The sequence below is a fragment of the Nothobranchius furzeri genome, chromosome 4 (assembly GCF_043380555.1).
Source record: "Nothobranchius furzeri strain GRZ-AD chromosome 4, NfurGRZ-RIMD1, whole genome shotgun sequence".
Taxonomy (NCBI): Eukaryota; Metazoa; Chordata; class Actinopteri; order Cyprinodontiformes; family Nothobranchiidae; genus Nothobranchius; species Nothobranchius furzeri.
In genome coordinates, this window is record NC_091744.1 from 49417366 (window position 1) to 49431732 (window position 14367).

Below are 14367 nucleotides of genomic sequence, written 5' to 3' on the forward strand. Positions count from 1 at the left end.
ATTAAACAAGATAAATATAACGTGCTACATGACAAAGCCTGAATACATCTTGAAATGAAACGATTTCTTTTAGCAGATATCTGCCCACAGCCGCTCTAACAATAATGTGGTGCAACAGCATGGGTGATTGTCATATGTGCTCTAGTAGTCCAGTGGTAAGATCATCTGAAGCAAATATTGCTTCCCCCTCAGCAGATGCTGGTTCAATTCTCGGTGAGCTCGGCATCAATCTATTTAGCCAGCTGAAACATTGAATTTGTTTATATTTTAGTTGTAATGTTTATTTTCAGCAAAATATTTATGTCTCTAAAAGTTCTTTGAATTTGGTCGTTCCTAAACAGCATTTTAGTTGAAACTCTGCTCACAAATGGACTCACAATGGCTAAATAAACGAATAAATAAATAAACACATTAGTCATTATATTGTAAACGTTATACCAGTAAATTGTTGTAAACATACACACTAAAAACAGTTGGGTTAAAAATGACCCAATTTGGGCTGTTTTTTAACCCAGCCGCTGGAGCAATATTGCACCAGCCCAGCAGTAGTTAATTTAACCCAGCAAGATGGGTTCCTCCATTTTAACCCAGCAGATGAGTTAAATATTCCACCCAAATTCTGGGTCAAAATAGCCACAAATCTGGGTAAATTCAACCACACATACGTGTTATTTACTCTATCTAAATGCTGGGTCAAATTAACCACTATTTTGGGTTGTTTCAACTAAATATGTGTTATTTACTCTACCTAAATGCTGGGTCAAATTAATTAAACTATGGGTTGTTTAAACAACATAATGTTCAGTAATCAATCCAAATGTTTGGTCAATACGCCAAATTATTTCTAACTCATTACATACAGTGCATTTTGGAAGACAGAAAATTGCACCTCTCCATACTCAACTATCAAAACATACATGCTAGACTTGGTCACGTAAAGCATATACAATACAATAAAACTTCAACAATACTGAAATCTTTACAAGGCACTGCCTTGAAATTTATTCATATAAATGTAAACAATATAAAAGTTCTAATCACTTCACATCAAGAACTGCAACAATGTACACTGAAATACATGTAACTCAGTGCTAAACAACATTTAAATGGTCAAGAGTACATTTTACAAATACCTATTTGCTTCTTTTGCTAGCACGTATTCTACTCTGCAGAAACTTTACTAGTTTCGACTCCCCTCCTGGGATTTCATAGACGGTGGTGTAGCGTTATGCAGCGTTTGCAGGAATTTCCAGACGTGTTCACACTGCCTCGGGTATTCAATGTCTAAAATAAAGAATGCCTTGAAGCAGGCATCGACGGCCTGAAGCAGTGTGTCATGTTCCACAGCCTGACCAGCAATGATGACAAAGGCCTGAGACACATGCTGCGTATCATTTCCCAATGTCAGCACATAGGGGAATGGTCTTGTGGCCTTGGCCTCGTGGAGGTATTCCACCATGTTAGTTCCAGGCTAAAAAACAGAGAAAGAAAGCATAACAAAAAACAGATGAGAAGGAATGCGTGAGTAAGGAACAAATGTCTACCAACGTCAACTGGGTGACAGTGGCACAGGAGTTAAGTGCTTGCCCCGTAATCGAAAGGTTGCGTGTTTAAGCCCCGCTCAGTTTATCGCTGTCATTGTGTCCTTGGGCAAGACACTTAACAACCCCCCCCCGCCTTTGTCAGTACGCACCAGGGCAGCTATGGCTACCCAGTGTGTGAATGTGCTTGTGAATGGGTGAATGACTGTGTTGTAAAGTGCCTTGGGGGTTCAGGGCTCTATAAGATGCTATATCAAATAAAGGTTATTTATCATTTAACTAGTACAGCAGAATAAAAAAAGACATTATGACAAGCATTTTCCTGGTCCTCACAAGAAATATTTAAAGAGCAAAATGCAGGTTAAAGACTCCCAGGAACCAATGTTTAGAGAAATACAATAGAAACTTGTTCCAATTTTTTTACACATATATAATTTGGACTTTTAGAGTCATTTTTGTGAGATTTTATTTTTGTTTTGCCAAACCAAGTGACGTTTGCTGAGGGAGTCCTGTTAGTTTAATCTAGTGATGCACCGATATGAAAAATTTTGGGCCGATGCCAATATCCGATATTAACATCACTGTTATGGCCGATAACCGATATTTGCCGATACCAATATACTGGCATTAATGCTTCTAAAATCAGATTTTGTATAGAATGAAAATTTTTAAAGCTGAATTTACGTTATGTACACACCACACACACATTTACAGTTCTGAGATGATTTCATTCACTGTTCACATGACTAAACAATCACACATCACCCCCCCCCCCCCCCCCCCACTCTCTGAAACAGGCAAACAAATGGAGACAAGATGGAAAAAATATTGGTTGTTAATATCGGCCCGGTTTTATTTATCGAACCGATATCGATATGTAAAAAAAAAATGACTACCTTCGGCCGATACCGATATTCATCCCCTGTTTAATCCGGAGAAAAATCTGGATTCTAATGCGGTTCTGACACAGAGGAAACTTTAAATGTTTATAATTCTACTTCTAATGGACCAAAACCATACAGCAAGGTCTGAATGGATTAAAACACAAAAGTGTTAACATATAAATATGTTAACTTCTGAGTCAGTATGGTGTGGCAACGAGGCGATCATTCAGTGGCACTGCAGCCTTGTTTTAAAAGCATAAGATGTTTTTAAAGTGACCAACACAAGCTTGTAGATGACTTGACAATATTTGGAGGTATAGAATAACAAATTTGGATATGCGTGCGTGTGTGTGTGCGCGCGCGTGCGTGTGCGTCTGCGCACACACATTCATGAGCCAAAGAATAACAGGTATATGTTAATGAAAAGATAAAAGTTTGCCTTTAGATGTACTGGAAGACTTACAGGTTTATGGTCGATGAAGGCCAAGTTACATTCTTCAATGGTGTGGCGAACCATTATAGCACTGTGGCCACGGCCGAGTTTGTAAGCAGTTGGAGGGAGCAAGCATGGCAACTGCCTCAGGCTGAGTTCACCAATGGCATCTGTTGAAGACAATATAGGTGAGAATATAATGTGGAATGGCATACATGTGATTTGTCATTTGGTATCCAAATAACATGAAACCTATGGTAACAGTTACATGCAGCCAATTCCCACCCTGTGGATGGTTATAGTGACATGTCTGTCGCGAACAAAATGGCTCTCAGAGCCAGCTCGTTGATGTGACCGATAGGAGCCGACTCCCTCCTGCAGGAGCCGGAGAGAATGACACAGACTGTACCTGCAGGCTCTAGAGCCGCTAAAAGACTGCAAAATGTGCGCATGTGGTACGCGCGCACCAACACGCACCATACCTCTGATTGCTGTGAGACAAGGAGGAAGGGGGGTGGTGAGGTTGTGGCGCACCTCCGACCACTCTGAAAGCAGGGAGAGGGATGGCACGCACAAATTGCCAGGGACAATTACTACACTGAACAAAAATATAAATGCAACACTTTTGTTTATGCTCCCATTTTTCATGAGCCGAACTCAAACATCTGAAACCTTATCTACATACACAAAATACCCATGACTCTCAAATACTGTTCTGAAATCTGTCTGCGTGTGTTAGTGAGCACTTTTCCTTTAACAAGATAATCCATCCCACCTCACAGGTGTGACATATCAAGGGGCTAACTAGACATTATGAATAATGTGCAGGTGTGCCTTAGACTGGGATTGGGATTATCTTGTTAAAGGAAAAGTGCCTACTAACACACATGTGGACAGATTTCAGAACAATATTTGAAAGTCATGGGTATTTTGTGTTTGTAGATAAAATTCTAGGTGTTTGAGTTCAACTCATGAAAAATGAGAGCAAAAACAGAAGTGTCGCGTTTATATTTTTGTTCAGTATACATTAAAATGATAGGACCAGTAAACATTGGTGGAGACATATCTGTAAGAGACGAGCACTGCACAGTTTCCCCTACAATGGCTCAGATGTGGTGCTGCGCCACATGCGCTATTACAGAAAGTCCATCACAGCCCAGGTGAGTAATGTGCCCATCAGTTAGACTAGGGGTCTTGTTGCAAGCTTTCGACACCAGTTGGACTAAAATAGCCTAGTGAGGGAGACCAGCCTCATTGGGGAAACCTTACATTGGCACAAACCATATTGACAATTGCAAAGATGGCAAGCAAGAATATATTACCTTGTGTTAACCCATCCAGGGACGAGATCAGCTTTCCCTCCCGTCTTGACAGGTACAGGATTTTCTCCGCATAAATGGGTAGCCAAGTTTCAAACAACTTTGATGAAGCATCCCCATGCAGGATAAGAAAGTCCTGTGCAATGTACAAAATAGGAAACCTTTTTTAAACAAATTCAATGTGGCATACTAATAAAAAAAACAATCATCGTCATCACATGTTAATTATTATTTCTCTAAACGTACCATGCCTTTGCTCATTAGGTGAGGGAATTCTTGGAGGATCTGGTAGATGGTCCAATTGTTGTCCCTAATGCACTTGGCCCTGTAGACTGCAGTGTCTTGCATGTAGTCCTGTACCTGACTGAGGGGCTGGCAATTGTTTCTTCACCATTCTTTAAGCTGTGATGCGCGCTCGTCAGATATGGTACACTGTTAAAAAAAACACAAGAATTTGATTCTGACATGCAAACACATACATGATGAAAAATTTTGAACACGTAGATTCCAGTTATTGGGTGAACTTTTTAAAGGGGTCATCACCTGAAATGCTTACCTTTCTATGTTAAAACATGTATATAATGGTTTGATAATGATTGTACACTGGCCTAGAAGCCAATATTTAAAAGAGATTATATATAATCTGAATATTTGTGCTGACTATCCACAACAGAATGATAGTAAAAGTACAAGTAACATTTTTAGATCCATTTGTGTCCCCCCCCCCCCCCCAACTATTATCAACATCTCATTCATTGAAAACATTTCCATACTGTTTTCAAAGTACTTTATTTTTTCTTCTTAATTTCAAATCCCTTATATAATATATGTAGGGAAGACGTGCCTAAAATGATTTAGCTTGAATGTATCTGAAACAACAAACGCAGCATCTAGTCTGAGTCAGAATCTTCTTTGGGTTTAGGATGAACCTGTCTAATTACTGGGAAACTTGTTTTTGACCCAACACTTGAACTCAACTCACCCCCCAAAAAAGAACACAAGCCTCGGGAAACATCAGTTTAGGCTGAACGTGAAAGGAGAAAACCCTGCAAAAGTTCTTCATAGAATACTTTAGTATTTGGAGAGGATTTTGTTTGACTTACGAACTTCAAGCTCCAACCGCTGTGAGATGTTGAAGGAGCAGTAGGAGCAGCACAGCGATACCGGCTACCGCAGTGTTTTGCCTAGCTATCTCCGTGACTGTATTTGATCAAATGACGACTCATGACCCACTAACAAAGATGGTTTGTGAACAGGATGAACACTCCTCCTTTTTCTGAAACCGATTCTTATAGAGAGCGACTGAAACCCGACCAAAGACTCACGTGAACGTTATATTTGGCTTCATAAACGGCAGTTTTCGCCGAAAAGCGTCAAATTTGCAAGTGTGAGATGAATGTATTTTAAACCCACGTCAATACTAACCAAATTTAAGACTTTAATAAGTCGATTTAAGACATTTTAAATACTTTAAGCGTCTTAATTTTCCTTTCATCTCCTTTACCCAGCCGGGAGCTAGCTGGGAGCAATTTCCCGCTCCTCCCCCACACCCCACGACTGTTTCATTAGCCACAGACTACTCATTAGTTCAAATGCAAAGTACAGAAGTTCCACTGGATTTTTTAATGTAAAAAAGTAATCAGAATAGCAGTTTATGAACGACACAGATAAGCTACTGACACTAGAAAAGGCTAAAGACAACCGCTAAATGGCTAGCTAGCTACATTGTTACCCAAACCAACCAACAGAGCCTCAACAACATTCAGATACCAACAGGTAACGCGGCACAGACGTGACGGGAATCAGATAGTAAACACAAACAATACAAACCTCTTATTGTTGATTTACCTCGCAACGAGGATGTTTTCCCCCACTCAGATCGAAGACAAAATGGATCCTGGCGTTGCGTTGTGGAGGATGACTGTAGATGTAATGATGTTCAAACCGGTTCAAACAAGTACAACAACCCAGGTGCTGGGTCAAGTTGCACTAAAATAACCCAAATCTCATTCAAATAACCCAAAATGGGTTACACATTTCATAACCCAGCAGTTGAGTAGATTAAATAACCCAACTGTTGCACAAAAATAACCCAAATCTCATTCAAATAACCCAAAATGGGTTACACATTTCATAACCCAGCAGTTGAGTAGATTAAATAACCCAGCAGTTTTTAGAGAGTAGTACTGGCAAGTGTAGCTAGAAATTAAGAAAAGGGGTTGTAATCTACCTAAGATTTCTGCCACTGGGAGTCGAACCTGCGCAAAACTACATGCCAACCTGCCTCCATAGCCTCTACCCCACCACATCTGATATGAAGTAAGTGGCGTTACATGTAATTGTCCTATCCAGTGTGTCTTTGGAGATGGGATGTATGGTTTATTGGCGGTGTCTCAGTAGAAGTCATTTCAGAAATAATTTGTCAGAAAATTCACAGAATATCCAGATTTGAGAACCAAGACCAGACCCACTTCAGGGGAGGAGACCAAATTGAAGCTGAGATGGGAGGAAAATGCATGAATGAGGCCAAAAATGGCTTTGGCGTGTTTCTTATGAGGAAATGACAATATAACATGATAAAAAGTTCCAAAATTTAGATTTTTAATTATATGGAACCTTTACAAAAACTGTTCAGTTAACTTCTCACCTCCGTCCTCAATCTTGTATTTTTTAGCTATAAAACCCTCTTTGGTTCCAGAATGCTATCAAGTCTGACAACTGGAAGGAATTGTACTGACTCTGATGGAACGGACGGGGCTGACTCTGGAATGGGCGGGGCTGACCCTGGTGCAGCTCCACCTTCTGGTGCAGCTCCACCTTTGTGGTTCTGCAGCGAGCACCACTTGAATATTTCTGCAAGCCTGGTTTATGCTTCTCCGTCAGCTCCGCAAGGGACAGACACGCACGGACTGACGGAAGCGTTTTGCTCTTGTACTTCTCCGTCTCCTGGAGAGTGTTGCAAAGCAATTGCCCTGCAGGACAACAGAGGGCGTAGCGCTGTTCTGTGGTATCCTGTCATGCATCGGTCCAAGATCGTGTGTTTATATTGTGTTTTTTGTGTATATAAGTGACTTTTAACAGGGACATATTTGTCTCTCATTCTCCCACCCCTTCATGCGCTCCCCACCTCTAAACCCACGTTTCCTGTCATTTCCGTCCACAAATAAAATGCTTGCTGCGCATCTTTTCACTCCTCCAGTCACGGGAGAATTAAACGTTCATATTTTTAGAGTTTTTTCGCGAGGTATTCTTCAAGCTTCTCCATGTCTGCAGCTAGTTATCCTCAGCTCTCTTTGCAATGGCGGCGCTGTAAACAACAGCGGCATCCTGACCAATCACAAGCTTGCGTAATCCGTCTCGTTCGACGGATGTTTAAAAAAGTGGGCTCGACTCCGTACGTACTTGCGTGCCCTACGCAAGTACGGATAATGGCGTTGCGTGTCTCCGCACTGACGCAGACGGAGAAGCATAAATCAGGCTTACGTTGACCAATAGCGCTGCGTTTCCACCAGGGGGCAGCTGTCAATCATCGAGCACGAGCAGGTCTCAGCGTGCACAACAGTGTCATGCGCCTCACTCGGCTTACTGCAGAAACATGGAGCAACAAAACCCCAAATTACCGATTCCTCGACTGCCTTCCACATCTCAAAAAACATTTAAAAAGTTTAAAAGCCCTTCTTCAAAAGTGGCTGTAAGACGTTTAAGACAGTCGAGCAGAATTTACATTGGAGATTGTTTTACACACGATGGAGAGATTTTCGTGATCTACACGGCCTGAAAACGGATGAAGAGTTGGCAAAGTATCTTTTAGACAGGTAAGTTATTTATTGTTTTTCGGATAAATTTACTTATAATCTTTATTTCACTGAAAGAAGTAATAGAACAAACAAGCTTTGTATGCTTGGTGTCCTATTGGCTAATGTAGCATTAGCTTGAATGCTAAGTCGACATGAATCGATGCTAGTCGAACTATTTATGCTATATTTGGAAGAAGTATGAGTAACGAAAGGGGATTTTAGTTTTTTGTTTATATGGGAGCTAATGATTAGTGTGGCGTTTAACTATAGGCCACATCAGTATATTGTTTTAAGCTCTTGTTTATAACTTCCCCGTTAGCGGGGTTCAGTTAGCATCTTGAAAGCTGAATTAGGTGTTTACACTTTCCTGAGCTGCGTGTTTGATTAAAATGAGTAATCAGCAGCTCATGTAGCACTTGTAGAAGTCTGAGGAGATGATTCAGCAGTTAGAATTAGGTGTGATTGATCAGGAACCTATCCGAAACCTTACGTTTCCATTAGCACTGAAAGACATATTGTGCTAACCTGGGTGGGCCACGTGTACAGATTACTGAGTTTGTGGTCTTACCTACAGTAAAACTCCATATTAAAATAAAAGGAATGATAATCAGCTCGTGCAAAAATCTGTGAAGGCTGGGGATACTTGTTTAGCTTGTGATCACTAATTTTTGGGCTTTGTTTTTTACAGTCATCAGTCCAAATATGAAGCATCAACATCTACACCATTGAACTGTGTATTTCTCCAACACCAGTGCCAGCCCTGTCTAGCATTCATGGAGAATCATCTGAAAGGTAAATAGCTGCGTAAAAACCTCTACCAGGAATATTATAATTTTGCCTCTGTTTGTTTTAAGTTAGTGGTGGATTATTTTGAAAAAATTCTAGAAATGGGATAATGAATGACTATAAAAAATGTATAGAAATAAATAGTAAAACTACATTTTATATAGCGCCTCTCAAGATAAAACTCTTGAGACACTTCACAACAAAATTAAACATATTTTAAAAAATTATATTTTTATTTCAAAGTTTATGAGAAAAAAAATAACACAATTGTGTTTTTAAAATGTAAAGAGAGACAGGAAATTATTTGTAAAGAAGGAATTCAGTGGATACAGAGAAATGCGTAATAAGTAGAGTGAGAAAAATAAGGAGAGGGTGATGATGACGGCCAATAGACGAGGTCTATTACCTTCAAAATGACAAAATATGTATTGATTCTAATCATATTCTTGTGCTTGTATTTTATTTTCATAGGGATGATAATTTGGAGGAGGTGATGGAACAAGGTGAAACTAAAAAAGAAGGATCTTCACAAATGTAAGTACAAGGTTGTATCTGTATTTGGCTGTCACATTTGTCAGGAAAAGTAAACAATAATTACTTTTTTAGGTTATCTTGTGTGGGAATTGAAGCAAACATTGACGAGGAAGAGTTCAACAATATTCAAAACTCTGTGTAAGTATTCAGATGTTAATAAAATGTGTCTAATTTTCCATACTAAAAACTTTATATTGTGTATGTTCAGGATAGAGTCATCAGATGACACATGGTCACCAAACAGAGAACCAGAAGTTGATTCGTCTTCAGAGGAGGACGAAACCATCGAGATGGACAGCGGTACTGATGACAGCGGTGATGAGGACTACACACCTTATACACACATAAGGTAATTCTTTTCGTTTAACATTCTATAAAACTGCAATAGCGCATAGTTAATAAAAAAGCTTTTGTTCACAGGACTGGAGCAGCATTACAAAAAACATTACAACTTGAGACTCTGCAAGAAATTAACATAGAGGATACAGTTCATGACTGTAATATCCCAGAAGCAACGGACCGACGTTTGACAAGCAAGAAAGGTCTTCCTCGACGCTACAAGCTAAGGCCTGAGGATCCAAGGCGTTATGATTTGCTGTCCGGAGTTCCTGCACCATCAACAGAGGAACTTCTACAACACCTACGGACTTGCGGTGATGGTAAAATAAAACATTATCTGCCTTACATCTTCCACACAATAGTCCATTGCTAATTGAGTTTATTTTTTATTTACAGGTAAAACTTTGCCACAGACATAGGTGTTGGGGGAGGCAAGAGTAAACCCAAAACCTTCTTTATATTTGTTTCCTGTGTTTTTTTTTTTTGAAAATAAAGATATATTTTGGGGAAATAAGGACTAATAATTAAAAAAATTTATGTAAAATGTTGGAGGTAGACATAATTTTTTGTTGTTGTGCAGGAGTTTTAAAATTTATGGTATTTTTACAAATGCAACACAGAGTTGTGCTTTAGAAGACTTTATTAGAGCATCAAACAAAAATGTATAAAAACAAACTTATGTAAAATATCAAATATATACATTTATTTACAATCGTCTTGGAATAAAACCAGTGTAGTTACCATTGGGGTCAGGTAATTTTGCCAAGTGGTGCTCGCTGCAGAACCACAAAGGCGGAGCTGCACCAGAAGGTGGAGCTGCACCAGAGTCAGCCCCGCCCATTCCAGAATCAGCCCTGCCCATTCCATCAGAGTCAGTCCAATTCCTTCCAGTTGTCAGACTTGATAGCATTCTGGAACCAAAGAGGGTGTTATAGCTAAAAAATGCAAGATTGAGGATGGAGTTGAGAAGTTAATTGAACAGTTTTTGTAAAGGTTCCATATAATTGAAAATCTAACTTTTGGAACTTTTAATCATGTTATATTGTCATTTCCTCATAAGAAGCATGCCAAAGCAATTTTTAGCCTCATTCATGCATTTTCCTCCCATCTCAGCTTCAATTTGTTCACCTCCCCCGAAGCGGGTCTGGTCTTGGTTCTCAAATCTGGATATTCTGTGAATTTTCTGACAAATTATTTCTGAAATGACCTCTACTGAGACACCGCCGAAAAACCATACAACCCATCTCAGAGACACACTAGGAAGCACAATTAGATGTAACGCCGCATGACTTATAACAGATGTGGTGGTGTAGTGGTTATGGAGTCAGGTTTACATGCAGTTTTGCGCAGGTTCGCGTCCCATTACTGTAAGTTTTAGGTAGTGTACAACCTCTTTTCTTCATTTCTAGCTAAACTTGCCAGTACTATGTTTACAACAATTTACTGGCATACAGTTTAACATATAATGACTAATGTGTTTTTTTATTTATTTATTCGTTTATTTAGCCAGTGTGAGTCCATTTGTGAGCAGAGTTTCAACTAAAATGCTGTTTAGGAACGACCAAATTCAAAGAACTTTTACAGACATAAATATTTTGCTGAAAATAAACATTACAACTAAAATATAAACAAATTAAATGTTTCAGCTGGCTAAATAGATTGCTGACGACCCCACCGAGAATCGAACCAGCATCAGCTGAGGGGAAAGCAAAACTTAACTCAGACGATCTCACCACTAGACTACCAAAGCCCATTCAAAAGTCTGTAATGCTGTTATACACCATTTCTGTTAGACCGGCTGTGGGCAGATATTCGCTGAAAGAAACCTTTTCATTTCGAGATATATTCAGTCTTTGTCATGTAGCAAGTTATATTTATCTTGTTTAATTGGAGCATAGAACATAGCATTAACGACTGTAAACTAGTAACAGCCGTAATTCATGTGGGTCAGGTCAGTTTGCGATAAAGTTGAAAACAAAAACGGAAGTCAGTGGGCTAGGCTGAGTTTGCATGAATGGGCGGGGCTGACTCTGGTGCAGCTCCACCTTATGATGCAGCTCCGCCTTTGTGGTTCTGCAGCGAGCACCCTCTCAATTTTGCAGAATAAACTCCTCCATGTGTGGTACAGTTGAAATACATGTCTGGGGAGGCTGTTGGCAGCATTTCTTTTCCAAATCAGTTGGCATATCTCTGCAGCGGGAGCATACACACCATGAAGGTTGATTGGGTGTTGGAGGTGTTGTGGCAGGTGGACCAGAGAGGGCACGTACATCAAAGAGAACACCAGTGTCTGTCCAGCACCATGGTAAGGATGTCAATAGCCTGCTGAGGGTTCAGGTTCTGTATGTGTTGCTACAAAAGTGGAAAGAGATGCTACAGCAACAGTTATGCTTACACGTTCAAAGTCTATTCGCTCGGAACAAAGATTCCGAACTCGAGAGAGATCATCTCCAAGGTCCACAGCTGAGTGTCTCACACTTCTTCGGCCTCTGGATGCACCGCGGCCTCTAGACACATCACGGCCTCTGGATGCACCATGGCCTCTGGATGCACCACGGCTTTGAGATGATGGTGGGCATCTCCTTTTTGCACCACGTCTTGAGGATGCAATAGGAGGTTCAAACTCTTCCTCAGAGGATTCCTCAATCACTGAACTCTAAATTGTATTAGAATAAAAAAAATTATACTAATATAAAAAGTACTCTTGCATATTAATCAATTTTGACACAGATCAGGTTTACATCTAGTCAAAATTTGGGCTAAACCAACAATAAACAGAAACCCTATGAAAACAACCATGATTATAGGAGGACTACACAGAATGCAGTGTTTATTCATGATTTCCACATAAATTATTTATATGCTTTGATATATTCATCCCATCCTGAATGGCAAAGCAATTAAAAATAAGCTAATTACTTGTAATAAAATGCTAACAATTTGATAGGATTAATTTTATTTACAATATAGATTGCCAACTGTTACTGGTATTTTAAAATATAAATATATTTATAGATATTCTTTATAAAATGCCTTTTGTAAACAGTAAGTGTTTAATGTGCTGGTTAAAAACAACTTTCTTACCTCAGATAACTCCATTGCTAACACTAGCTCAGCTCTATTACAAGAAGCAATGCTCCGATGTTGACTCTGCTTTTCCTGCGCGTGTACATTGAGAGGCGTGGCTTTCGGCTCTTTCAGGAAAGGCGGGGGAGTGAGCAACAGCCGTTCGAATTTAAAAATCTCCTCCTCACCCTGACGGCGTCATCCTGCGGACTGTGCCTTTAATGTATCCCTGTATATTCTGCATCTTGTTATGGATTTTAACATGTCGTTTAACACTTCCTTTCACCCAAATCTGCTTCTTCTCTGCAACGTACTGTTAGTTTTTACAATTTTTTTACACTCATAAACATGTCTGCACACATCCCAGAATGCTCTGCTAAACCACGTGTGATCCCAAGCCCTAATGTTCATACTCTGAATTTGTCTTCTGAAAGCTAGAATTTCTTTTTCTTTAATTTTACTGTTTGTGATGCATCAACAACTTTCACATTTGTGGCTCCGTGTCAGGCCTTTCAGAGCAAGTTAAATTTTGTTAAATGCATAAATGTGGGTCAGTCGAACTAAAAAACGCTAGAGGCCACTTTTGTAGCTCAGTCATTCATTGACGAGCACTCAAAGTTGAAAGGTCAGAGAGGGAGTCAGGATGTGTCTGTCAGTGTTTGAGTAAAATCAATTGTTCTTGTGAGAGTTGATGTGCGTCAGTATTGAGTTTGTGCATTTACACTGTTACGTTAAAAACTCAACATTGTTAAATATAAGTGATTGAGTAAGAGAGCAAGCAGAGTGACCTGATTTACAACATGCCCAAAGCAATAACGAGAGCATTGTGTTTCCGACCACGTGCTTCACATCAACAGTGAGTTAATGGATTTTCATGCTGTGACGTTTTTGTGCAAATGCTTTTAATTATTGTCTTCTTTTAAAGTTTACGGAGGTGGACAATGTAAATCCTAAAATATGATTCAGGGACCAAACAAGGTCATACATTAGATAAAACAACTGAACACGGATGGGAGTCTGAAAAGCAAAAAAGGCAATTGATGTAACACAGAAAATGCATTTTATAAAAAAAGAAGGAAAGACTAAGGTAAGCAAAATCTACAGACCATCGGAACCCTGACTTTAGAATAAAATAATGCTTTGAAGCGATCAATACTACAACAGTACTGCTTATTTTTATTTTTTATGTCAAACTGAGAATATCAAACATCCAGTGCACGGTGACTCACATAAAAAGGGCGCTGGATGTTTTAACCTCTTCCCTAAACTCATTTCCCTTCTCATCTAAGAAGCCTCATGTGACATGCCATCATGAGTCATAAAACAACAACCTGGATACACTCAGCTGAATGCTAAAGTGAGCTTTCTCTCCATGATGACCAAGTTGAGCCTTAGAGTGAAGCCTGAGTGACACTTCCGCGTCTGTGTCAGTTCGGAGACACGCAACACCATTATCCGTCCTTGCAGGCCTACTGGAGAGCCCCCGCAAGGACGGACGGAGTCGAGCTCTCATTTCTAAACATCCGTCCGTCGAGACGGAGAACGCAAGCTTGATCAGGGCACCACATGATCAGGGCACCACTGTCGTCTACACCGCCGCCATTGCGCCCTCAAAAACATAAAGAGAGCCGAGGATAACTAGCGGGAGACACAGAGAAGCTTGAAAAA

General features: G+C 39.9%; 1 protein-coding gene across 3 annotated transcripts; it reads right to left on the reverse strand.

Moving 5' to 3' along the window:
- Positions 1-971: 971 nt before the first annotated feature.
- Positions 972-6203, reverse strand: LOC139069747 (uncharacterized). Of its 3 annotated transcripts, none has more exons than XM_070550647.1 (5): positions 6026-6203; positions 4424-4609; positions 4181-4313; positions 2889-3028; positions 972-1471 (listed from the first exon to the last, which is right to left on the reverse strand). In XM_070550647.1, the coding sequence occupies exons 2-5, from the start codon at positions 4523-4525 to the stop codon at positions 1181-1183; spliced, it is 666 nt and encodes a 221-aa protein (XP_070406748.1). In that variant the 5' UTR covers positions 4526-4609; positions 6026-6203; the 3' UTR covers positions 972-1180. The 3 variants fall into 3 exon arrangements, with proteins under 3 accessions (XP_070406748.1, XP_070406747.1, XP_070406749.1); XM_070550646.1 differs by having other exon boundaries at positions 6008-6098; XM_070550648.1 differs by lacking the exon at positions 6026-6203 and having other exon boundaries at positions 4424-4706.
- Positions 6204-14367: the final 8164 nt, after the last annotated feature.